General features: G+C 40.7%; 1 protein-coding gene across 1 annotated transcript; it reads right to left on the bottom strand.

The window, feature by feature from the left end:
- Window positions 1-2,919: 2,919 nt before the first annotated feature.
- On the bottom strand, window positions 2,920-4,500 carry LOC142620586 (uncharacterized). The gene is made up of 2 exons (XM_075793942.1): window positions 4,321-4,500; window positions 2,920-3,672 (listed from the first exon to the last, which is right to left on the bottom strand). Exons 1-2 carry the CDS (start codon window positions 4,498-4,500, stop codon window positions 2,920-2,922), a joined length of 933 nt encoding a protein of 310 aa, XP_075650057.1.
- Window positions 4,501-11,756: the final 7,256 nt, after the last annotated feature.

The following is an 11,756-nucleotide window of genomic DNA, read 5'->3' on the forward strand; positions in this document are numbered from 1 at the left end:
ATCAAACAAACCCAAAAGCAAAACCCACCACTATAGGCCAATTGAAAGAGATCCAATGGTGGGAGGTTCCAATGACGTGGTGGATGGTACAAAGCTCAGCGGCGTGATGTGTCGTGGTGGATGGCACGAAGATCGGCGGCGTTGAGTAGTGGTATTTGGTGAGATTAGCGTGCTGTGGAAGAGGAATAGAGAAGACAGAGATGAGAGGACAGAGATGATCGGCGGTGTCGAGTGGTGGTCTTTGGTGAGATCGGCGTGCTATGGAAGAGGAATAGAGAAGACAGAGATGAGAGAGAAGACATTTTGTGAGGAGAGAGAGAGAGGGAGAGAGAGATATGTGTTAGGAGGAGAGAGATTGGTTTTTAAAATAAGAATATAAAGTTTTGGCATTTTTGTCCATACCATCTTATATTTGAGATGGTACTGTAGCAGTATGCCAAATTTTTTGAGATTTGAAATACCTGATGAGGATTGGTTTTTGGTGTTTGATGTGTGGCATTTGACACACCTGATGGTAGTGCTTTAATTATAATGAGAGAAAGTTTTGTAAAGTTGTGGTTTTAATAATTGTTAAATGAAAATGAGTTAGAAAAGGCTGAGAGCATTTGGTAAAATCTACTAAAAAATGTTGTTTTAATAATCCAAGTGTTTGGCTAGAACTACCAAAACTACTATTTGAGGATTGAATGACCAAAAATAACAACACGTATCATAAAATTTTCTATAAACCCAATGAAGAAAAACACTAATCCACAAGCATTAGAGCGAGCAACACTAAAGAAAGACAACAAAGAAAAAAATTGCAGAATGGGATTGGAATCCACCAAATGCTATGAACTTGATGAAGAAAGATGACAATGACATCGTCTTCACTGCCTTTAAGTAGTGATCAGAGAACAAATCAGCGACAATGAGAGTTGGAGCTCCTTCTGCAGCCTTCTCATCATTTTACCAACTATCTTTTTTTGAAAAATAAAAATAAATACAAACTCCCAATCCGATTTACAAAATTATTAAGAAAGAGGAACTATCTCTTGAAATGGGGTTTCTTTTGAAATGGAGCTCATGATCACCACAACAACTTTCTGATTTTAGGTTCAAAATTGCAGTCAATTTGCTTGTCAAATTCTCAAATAAGGAAATGTTATTTCAATAAGCACATTTGGTGCACGGAACATGCGACCAAACGCACACTAGGGGGTGTTTGTTATTGTTATTTAAACAGCAGTTTTCAGTGTTTAAACAACATTACACATTTTTCCACACATTTTTTCACCCACATGTATTTCTACAAAACAACAAGATTTAGGGCCCGTTTGTTGGAAGGTCAGAGTTGTAAGAAGAGATTAGAGATTTACCTATGTGAGTGATGGGAAGTGTGAGAGACCACGCCCTAGGCCCGTTTTTGGAATTGGACCAAACTCACGTGAATGGGTGGAGTCATGTTATTGCCTGTCTATATGGAGGTTCGAATGATTATATTTTCTCATTTAGATTAAGGGTTTTACAATGGAGTCGCCACTTATTTAATTATTGGAAAAAAAAAACCATAATTGAAAATTTCATCATTTTATTAATATGAAATTGAATTTACATTGATTATAGGAAATTACATGGCTTAGGTCTTAGATACAATCTAAGATAAAATAAATAACTTTGTTTCCTAGTTACAATTTAGAAATTGAAAATTACATGAATAAATATTGATCTATTAACCATTGATCTAAGTTCGGAGGCTACACTAGGGAAAGAGATTATACCTGCATGCAAGATTCATACGGTGGAGGAGGAGGCTCTTAGTGGAGGTCCTAAGGGTGGAGTGGAGAAGAAGAACTAAGAGAGGGAGAGTGGGTCTCACTCAATACCTTGAGTCTTAAGAAGATCAAGATATGACAAGACCACTCAACTTCACTAGAACTCAAGAGAGGAGAAGAGAGGGTATTTTTGTTTGTCCTGAATGGAGGAGATGAGGAGTTTATATAGTAGTAGTGGAATAAATATGAATGGAATAACATTTAATGAGGGTTGACAAAGGATCATGAGAATCATGAACCTAGGCCCTATTTCAAACTTTGGGAAAAGCTGGTGCATTAAATTTGGGGGTTGGTGGGAGTGATGAGCAAGCAAAATGTCTAAAACTTCGGTTTTTCCCGTAGCTCCTATAACAGTTTTTAGAGTCAACTTCGAAAAATCATATATGCCTCAATTCTGATCGGAATTGCCTCATTTTATGCTCAAATTGAAGCGCCAGATGTCTAGTTTTTGGAAATCTTAATTTCACTGACAGATTCAAAATATGCTGAGAGATATCAATGAAAATGTGAGCAGAGGTCATTTGTTAGAAAATAGTTTTAGCATAATTAACATTAATATGCTCCAAATTAGTTTCCAATTAACATTAATAGGCTCTAATTACTTCCATTTCAGACTTAATCAATTCCAAATTTACCCCAATTAAAAAGATAATTACACAAATTACTCATTAAATAATTAATATTTGATTATTCATCAAGTGTGTGCAACCTTACCATAAGATGTAATCCTAGCCAATCAAATTATGATACGTCATTAATTTCAAATTGATTAGAATTATAACCAAATAGAATCAATTGTTTATAATCACATATAGTTGGACTTAATTTATGATAGTGCATCTTGGCAATTAGAACTTGATTTGATGATAACTTTCATCTGATGGTTTGATTAAGGCTTATGACTAGTTAATTTGATCATTACAACATTAAGATCATTTTGATGAAATGAAATTAAGGATTTAGTGGCCACAATTAAGATGCCTATTTCCAAGGTAAAATTACCCTTTTACCCTTCATGTAAGGTTAAATGTGGGTTGAAAAATGGGGCGTCAACAAGATGCATTTGACCATTACCTACAGTGAGGTGATCTTGGCCATTGTAAGGCTATGGAAAGCTGAGCTGGTCGAGACTAGCAATCACATGGTCTGTAGCAGCATTATCAGCAAACCAATGTTGGTCTTGTGTGATACAAGCATTAGAAGTTGTGACCATTGCTGCAAGTTTGGTAGGAGGGTGATTGCCTTGATATGCATAATCCATGTGATGATAGCAATCAATGGCTAGGTGACAAAGTATTCCATAGATTTGACATGTAGGCCTCTCAAATCTTGAACTAGAAGATTGATTTCGATAAAAATGATTGCATTGATAGGAAAACTGGTTTGGTTGTGAAGGTGAACCTCTTCCTCGACCCCCTCTATTGCTATTGTTGTTATTCCTTCCTCTGCCGCTATTGTAAGGTTGATTGTAAGACTGATTGTAGTTGTTACTACTATTAGGCCTTTGATTAGAGCTCACAACCATAGCAAATGTAGGATCTTTGATCTCTAACCATTCATTTAGTGATTCTTCCCTAGCATTAAGCATTGTAGCAAGTTCATCAAAGCTTAATTGTATACTCCTAGTACAAATTGCAAACCTAAAAGCATTATGCTCCTTAGGTAGACCTTTAATTGCAATATGAAGAAGTTCCTCATCATCCAAGATCACACCAATGGCTAGCAATTTGTCTCTCACAACTTTGATCTTCTGCAGATACACATCTACAGAATTAGAGCCTTTCTTCATGTTGTGCAATTCTTCTTTGAGATTCATCACATGAGACCTAGAAATGGATGAGAGCCTATTTTCCAAGACCTTTCACACATCAATTGCAAAAGTACAACCAGCTATTAATGCAAGAATTGAAGGAGAAAGCATGGAACTAATGAAAGTGAGTACAACTTTCTCTTTTGATCTCCAAAACAGATAATCTGGATTCAGTATAGCAGTGATATTTCTTGAAATATCCTTAAGAAACTTATCAAGAATTGATTAGGGCTCATCCAAAAGCTCAAACATAGAATAGGTCTCTAACACCATTGTAATCTGGTGTTTCCAAACTATATAGTTCATGTTGTCAAGCTTGACTATCATCATGTTAGCCATGTTTGACTAGAGCAAAAGAGATTGATTCATCAAGTTAATCAATGAAGTTGATGGAGCCATTGTAGAGAATGAAGTTGCAGCACTTGAAGCCACCATTGACGAACTATTGTTAGCATAGATCGTAGGTTTTGATTCCATGATGAAAAGTAAGGTTTGTATGAACCAAAAGCAATCAAGAGGAAATAACAGAGAGAGAGAGAGAGAGAGAGAGAGAGAGACCATTGAAGAAATATTGTTAGCATAGATCGGAGGTTCTAATTCTAATAAGGGTAATTTTGAAAAGGTGTCAAACTTGTCAGCTATGCTATACTTTTTATAAATTGGACGACATCTACACCCAAAGCCGACGACTCTGACCTTGACCTGTCGACTTTTCTTCCAAGCAAACAGTATTTTGGACTTGATGACTTGAATGTCCATACAAGATGGAGATTTGAAGGGATTAAGCTGGCGGGAATAAAGAAACTCCTGATGGACCCAACATGGCTTTGCTTGGACTCCACGAATAAGTGTATATGGAAACATCTTGCGCCCCATGGGTAACCCTAATGAAGAGGATCTTCACAAGGAAAGAATCCCTTAAGATATGCGCATTAGTAAGGATCTTCCCTACAAGGAAAGACCCTCTCCGCCAAGAAATGAATGTCACCTGACGACTTGAACATCCATACAAAATGGAGATCTAATGGGATTAAGCTGACGGGAACAAAGAAGCTCCTGATGGACCAAACATGGCTTTGCTTGGACTCCACGAATAAGTATATATGGAAACATCTTGCACCCCACGAGTAACCCTAATCAAGAGGATCTCCACAAGGAAAGAATCCCTTAAGATACGCGCATTAATAAAGATCTTCCCCACAAGGAAAGACCCTCTCCTCTAAGGAATGAATGTCAATTCTACGCTACTATAAAAACCTCAAAGCCCTCACAAACTAAGGTACGCATAATTCACCCAGCTCTGCCACTCTAGAGATGTGAGAAATTCTCTAACTTGACCTTCGGAGGGTATTTGGCCGGTACCACACCGGTACTCATCGTAGGGTTTTCTTCTTCTTCTTTTTCTTCTTCTTCTTCTTCTCTTTGTGTTGTGTAGGTCTTGCTTAGAGCACGTGAGAACCATGCTGCTTACTGACGATTATTGGCATCATCAGTTGGCCTCGTCTGTGGGAAAAAGTGGGAAGTAAGCCATACCACTGTTTCTCGGACAAAAAGTTGCATGGTACTTACTTGCTCAATGGCAACCACCACCAACAACCAAGGGGACGAACCATGTACCATCGCCCTCGAGAGACAGGTTTAGACTTTTGCGGCTACCTTAGAACGTTTCACCAAGCAAAATCACGACCTCGAGGAGCAATTGCACCAAAAGAACGCAGTGCTTAACACCAGGAGGAGGACTAGGAAGGAACTAGCGTTGAGAGGAGGAACCAAGAGGTGCCGGAAGGCAGCAACGCCCCGACTAGGCAAGAACGGCAGGGTACGAGTCGTCCATCTACTGCGGATACGTCTACACCACCTCAAGATGCAAATGAGGAAGGTACGGATGGACTTCATGATGAATGTCCTCAAGGAAGTAGTATCAAGCGACCTTGAAGAGTTAGTCCATCGGACGGACTCGCCCTTCACTGCGTCTGTTACCTTGTTCCCCTTTCTACTGAAGTTCCACATGCCACAAGTAGAGGCTTATGACGGATCTAAGGATCCCTTGGATCACTTGGAGACTTTTAAGACCTTGATGCACATGCAAGGGGTGGCAAACGAGATCATGTGCAAGGCCTTCCCCACTATGCTGAAGGGGCCTACAAGGGTTTGGTTTAGTCGATTGACACCTAACTCCATCAGTACCTTTAAGGAGTTGAGCGCCCAGTTTGCCTCACACTTTATCGGGGGGCACAAGCATAAAAAATCTATTGCTTGCCTAATGAACATCAAGCAACGGGAGGATGAAATACTAAGGTCTTACATCACCTGCTTCAACAAAGAGGTCCTCTCGATTGACGAGGCTGACGACAAGATACTCGTGGCCGCATTCACAAAAGAGTTATGGAAGGGTAAGTTTTTATTGTCCCTATAAAAAAACAACCCAAAGACTATGTCAGATGTACTCTACCAGGCAACTAAGTACATGAATGAGGAAGACGCGTTGCTGGCCCGAGAGGAGAAGCCTAGGAAGAGGGAAAGACAAGAGGATGTGCGGTAGGATAGGGGCTGAAAGATGGCTAGGACCGGAGAACGACGGAAGGATAGGCATTCCAAGCCCCCCACTAGGAGGTTCACAAGCTTCACCCCTCTGACTGCCCCGATCGACCAAGTCCATAAGTGGATGACTTTTACTAAAAAGTCCACAAAGTGGATGAATTCGTCCCATGAGGGCACCTGAAAATTACCAAGTCCACAAGTAGACGAGTTTATTACTATAAAGTCCACAAAGTGGATGAGCTCATCCCATGAGGATGCCTTGAACATTACTAAGTCCACAAAGTGGACGAGCTTATCCCATGAGGACGCCTTGAACATTACTAAGACCACAAAGTGAACGAGTTTACTATAAAGTCCACAAAGTGAACGAGTTCGTCCTATGAGGACGCCTTGAAAATTACAAGTCTACAAGTGAACAAATTTACTATAAAATCCACAAAGTGGACGAGTTTGTCCTATGAGGATGCCTTGAAAACTATTAAGTCCACAAGTGGATGAGCCCACAAAGTGGACAAGTTCATCCCACATGTGAATGGGTCCAATATTAAATCCACAAAGTGGACGAGTTCATTATTAAGTCCACAAAGTGGACGAGTTCACCCTATTAGAAGGCCTTGAAATTGTCTAGAAATGGACATACATATCAAAAAATAAAAAATCAGCACATGCTAAAAGCGACGAACATAAAAAATGCACCATAGATAAAGTGAATTGTTTACAAATAAATGCCCAAAAACAGAAGGGCACTTAATATTGTCTGAAAATAGGACTAAATACATCAAAAGTTTTTTAAAAAAAGGCTAAATTAAAGGGTCCTGGACGATTTGGGCTAGAGGGTCCTTGTCGTCTTTGGAAGGAAGATCTTGGGCGTCTTGAGTAGAAAGATTGTCAGTGTCTTCAACTTCAATGGACGGGATCAAGGGAGTGCCAAGCTTCTCCACAGCGGGTTGGGCAAGAACAACACCATCATCTTTTGGATCTCGTTTTGACTGGGTAGAGTTGTCGTTCTCCTCAAGGATGGTGTCGCCAGCTAGAGTAGATGGCAGAGGGTTATCCATGGTGACCTTGGATAAATCCAAGTGTAGGTAGATGGACTTCACCTGCTTTAGGCAGTCCTCAAACTCGTCAGCATGGTAAATGGCACAAGAGTCTATAAAAGGCTGTGAAGCCTTGAATTCGGTTACAGCGTCAGCCTTGGCTGTCTCTACCGGCCTAAGGAGAGCCGTCAACTCCTTCTCCACGCTTGACTTTGCCTCTTCCACCTTTTTTCGAAGATTGGCTTCCTCCGTCAGCTTCGCCTTCAAAGCCGTCACCTCCTCGTTAAGAGTGCGAAAGGCCTCTTTATACTGCGCTTGTTCGTTGGTCAAGGTCTCGTTGCACTTCATAAGACGACCAATCACTCCTTCCTTGGCATTGCATCTGTCTTGCAATGCCTTCATACGTACCAGCGCCTGAAAACAAGACAACCGTTAGCTAACAAATGGACAATGGGGGAAGAGAGACAAAAGAACATACTCTAGAGAGATCAAAGAGGCCTGACGCCCCCAAGTCCTTCGTCTCCTGCTTGGCACAGGGATCTAAGTCCGTCTCCTTGATGATTGACTCGATTATCTCAACGGCATACCCTTTATGCATTAGGAGTCAACGACTTCCCTGAGTGACGGGGCCTGTTGCCACCATTAGGCCTTTGCCTACTCCATGGCCTAACTTGGGAGGCGACGGCTTTCAAGTTTGTTTATCGCCAAGAGTGACCGTTCCTTTCTTGGGGGGACGGCCATCCTTCCATTCAGCCTTTCGCTCTGGCCCTCACCAACGCTCTTTGTCTAGTCGCCTCCATTTCTACAAAAGACAAAGGATGAGGTAGATACGACGACGATGAAACGACGAAAAGAAACAAATAGAACGGTAACTCACTCTGACGAGAATAACTGTTCAGCCTACAAATTGCTGACGTCGGCTCTGGACCACCACAATAGGTGTGTAGGGTATCAAGAGTGATAAGGTTCCTACACTTTCATTCCTCAGATGGAATTTCTAGAACCCGTCATATAAAAACCTCTTGCTCGTCAGTTATACGCGGACGAACACTAGCTGAAAAAGAAAATAACGACGTTAAATACTTCGCAAATAAACAGAGAAAGAAATAAAAGGAAAACTGACGGCACTAAACCTGAATCTTTGACAATGCCCCAAGTATTGTCGAAGCCATGAGGCATCGTAACCCACTCCTCTGGACGGCATACCCAATCTGTCCCTTGGATGAAAAAGTACATGCCTTTCCATTTTCTATTGGAGTCAGGCATGTCCGACACTAGCCTAAGCGCTTCTTCCTAGCTGCAAAGTGATATATCCCTTAAGACGAGACGATGTGCTGGGGCCTATAACACCAAAAGAACTCATCCAATGTAAGTTGACGGTTCTCACCACTCAGATGACCCCAGAGGATTTTAGCTCCAATGAATACCTCCAAGCATTGGGAGCGATCTGGTTGACGAATAGTCCTAAAAAATTGGCCAATTGACGGTGTAATGCTGTCAGTGGCAACCTCAGTCCAGCTGCGAAGTTGGCTTCATACATACCAACGTCAGCGGTCTTCCCTGAATAACACTTTTCAAACTTTTCAGGGAGATGGATTGGGATATGGTTAGGAATCTGGTAATGGTCCTATAAATTCTTAGAGATGTTTGTCGTCATCGTCAGCTTGAAGTCATTGATAGTCCAAATCTTAGGGAGAATAAAGGGATGAATGTATCCATCATCGAGGCTTCCAGAGCTTCCTGCCTCTAGAGCTCCCTTGTCACCTTCACCCTCGACCCTGTCATCTTCTCCCACATCCTCTTCAACCTCTCCTCCCTCATCACCCTCTACTTCCTTACCTTCCTCTCCAACATGACTCTCCACTTCGTTGTCAGGAGAATGGGTGGACGACTCCCTCTCTGACGACCAGGAAAGGCCCTCTTCGGGCTATGACCTGACTGGAAAACTTCGTCGTAGCCCGCTCCTTCACGGCCTGATGACTGTTCACTCATCGCTTCTCTACCACCTGACATCTATTCACCTACAAGCGACAGAGTAAACTATGAACCTACTTTGACGGGTCTCTAGCATAAGTGACGACTAAACTATGGAAGCCGGAGCACAAAGAAAATGGAAGGGAAAAGTGGACTTATAGGTAGAAGTGACGATCTTGGAGCTGGCGAGATCCACAAACTAGCAAAACAAGCAGGATGACGTGATCCATAAAGTGATAGTAGTAAGGCAACGGGTGGCAGCTTTCTTTCTCCAAAAGTTTGCAAGGATGAAATAAGGAGAAATATGGGGAAGAAGTGAGGTATTTATAGGACGAAGATACACGGGGAAACGAAGCGACGTTTTGTTCAGAAGCGGAGCCAACTAGCCTATGCCACGTGTCCTAGGCACTAAATGATGGCTGCTCGAGGAGCTATTAATGAACGCGCCATTTTTTCGAACAAATGAAGAGGTGCAAATCAAACCCCATAACCCGTCAGCTGAAGCTGACGAAGCCATGGAGTAGGGGGTAGCTGATAAGGGTAATTTTGAAAAGGTTTACACACCCAAAGCTGACGACTCTGACCTTGACCTGTCAACTCTTCTAAGCAAACAACATTTTGGATTTGACGACTTGAAAGTCCATACAAGACGGAGATCTGACAGGATTAAGCTGACGGGAACAAAGAAGCTCCTGACGGACCCAACATGGCTTTGCTTGGACTCCACGAATAAGTATATATGGAAACATCTTGTGCCCCACGGGTAACCCTAATCAAGAGGATCTCCACAAGGAAAGAATCCCTTAAGATACACGCATTAATAAGGATCTTCCCCACAAGGAAAGACCCTCTCTGCTAAGGAATGAATGTCAATTCTACATTACTATAAAAACCCCGAAGCCCTCACAAACCAAGGTACGCATAATTCACTCCAGCTCTGACACTTTAGAGTTGTGAGAATTCTCTAACTTGACATTCGGAGGGTATTTGGCCGGTACCATACCGGTACTCTTCGTAGGGTCTTCTTCTTCTTCTTCTCTTTGTGTTGTGTAGGTCTTGCTTAGAGCATGTGAGGACCGTGTAGCTTACTGACGATTATCGGCATCATCAAATTCCATGATGAAAAGTAAGGTTTGTATGAACCAAAAGCAATCAAAAGGAAATATGAGAGAGAGAGAGATTGATTTGAATGAGGAAAAATATTATTAACCTGGCTTGAATGAAAAATAAAACACATAGATTGATTTTTATACATAATTACCTAACAAATTAGGCCTAAGAGACTAGTAACAAATCCCTAAAAACTTGGGATGCTTAACAAACTTCTAACAGAAATTCCCCCGCTCTTTATAACAGACTAAACTAGCAAAATTAACTAACTACTGGTCCGACACTGTTTGGATAAGTGACTAAAGCAAGCTTCTTGAAATAGAACAACTCCGTTTCCTCTTTATATTTCATTAAGTGAAACGGTGTTGTGTGATTGTTTTACATCTTTGGCTTTGGTTCTAAGAGAAATGACATCATTTGAATCATCTTGTTTAACACCATTTATGTAGCAATCATTCCAACCACTTTTTACTACTACGACTTTTCATATGTTAGGATATTTGTAAAGTTGGCAAAATTTTGTCTACATTTTCATTTGTAATTGCATATTTCCATGTATTTAATTTCATTTCAGTTGTAATTGCATCAAGTCATTGAGGTTCAAGATCAGAAGAAAAGGATCAAGTGCTACAACAATAATCTTGGTCAAGCGGGATTCAATGTATCAAGTGAAATTATATGCTTGAATGCCAAGATTTGAATTTTAGTTACGCAAAATAGCTTGCCTGAAATTTTTTCAAAACTTGGTCAAGTGAGTTTGCCTAGGAATTTATGTTTTAGATTTTCCCCATTACTCTTGTAGTCAACCAACCCTCAATTTCGACTTTTATAAGAACAAAAATAAACCCTAATCTCAATAGATCGAAGGAGAGACTACATACTACCGTTGAGATAAATCTTTGTAGCCTTCATATATTTACTATCTCCAAATTGACTTAGCTTTGAGAGAAGATTCCATCCGTCACTTTGAATTATACCTTGAGTGCATTGGATTGATGCTGAAAACCACAAAGACACTCATCAAATATTCTAGTGGCCTTGAGCATTCAAGAAATCAGATGTGTGGTAGACAATTGGGTTGCATAACCATGAAGTTATTGAAGAGAAGCAACCATTACAACTTATTGTAGCGGGAGTGTGGAGCTTGGATACAAGTACCTCACTCATACTGCAGGTTTTATAAGTAGTATTAATTGTATCACAATTATCTTCGTAGTGAATTCAGTTTTTTTGGGCATGGCCTCGGAGAGGTTTTCTTGATGTGGATTTTCTCTTTGTCAACACATTGCTTGTTAGCGTGCATGTGAGTGTTGTGAATGATTGTTGGTTTATTGCTTTATTCATCTTATTCGTGAAAATGGTTAACTAATCAATTGGACTATAGTTGACAAATTTCTAAAACTAATAAATTAACTGTGTGCTGCACGGATAATATTATAATATTTTATGTAAGATAGTTTTGGAGAATGT

Source organism: Castanea sativa, chromosome 12, assembly GCF_040712315.1.
Source record: "Castanea sativa cultivar Marrone di Chiusa Pesio chromosome 12, ASM4071231v1".
Classification (NCBI taxonomy): Eukaryota; Viridiplantae; Streptophyta; class Magnoliopsida; order Fagales; family Fagaceae; genus Castanea; species Castanea sativa.

Coding starts and splice junctions, on each gene's coding strand:
- LOC142620586 (XM_075793942.1), bottom strand. CDS start 4,500: ATGGGGCGCAAGATGTTTCCATATACACTTATTCGTGGAGTCCAAGCA. Junction 3,673..4,320: donor AGAAAAGTCGACAGGTCAAG/GTCAGAGTCGTC, acceptor GATGTGTGAAAG/GTCTTGGAAAATAGGCTCTC.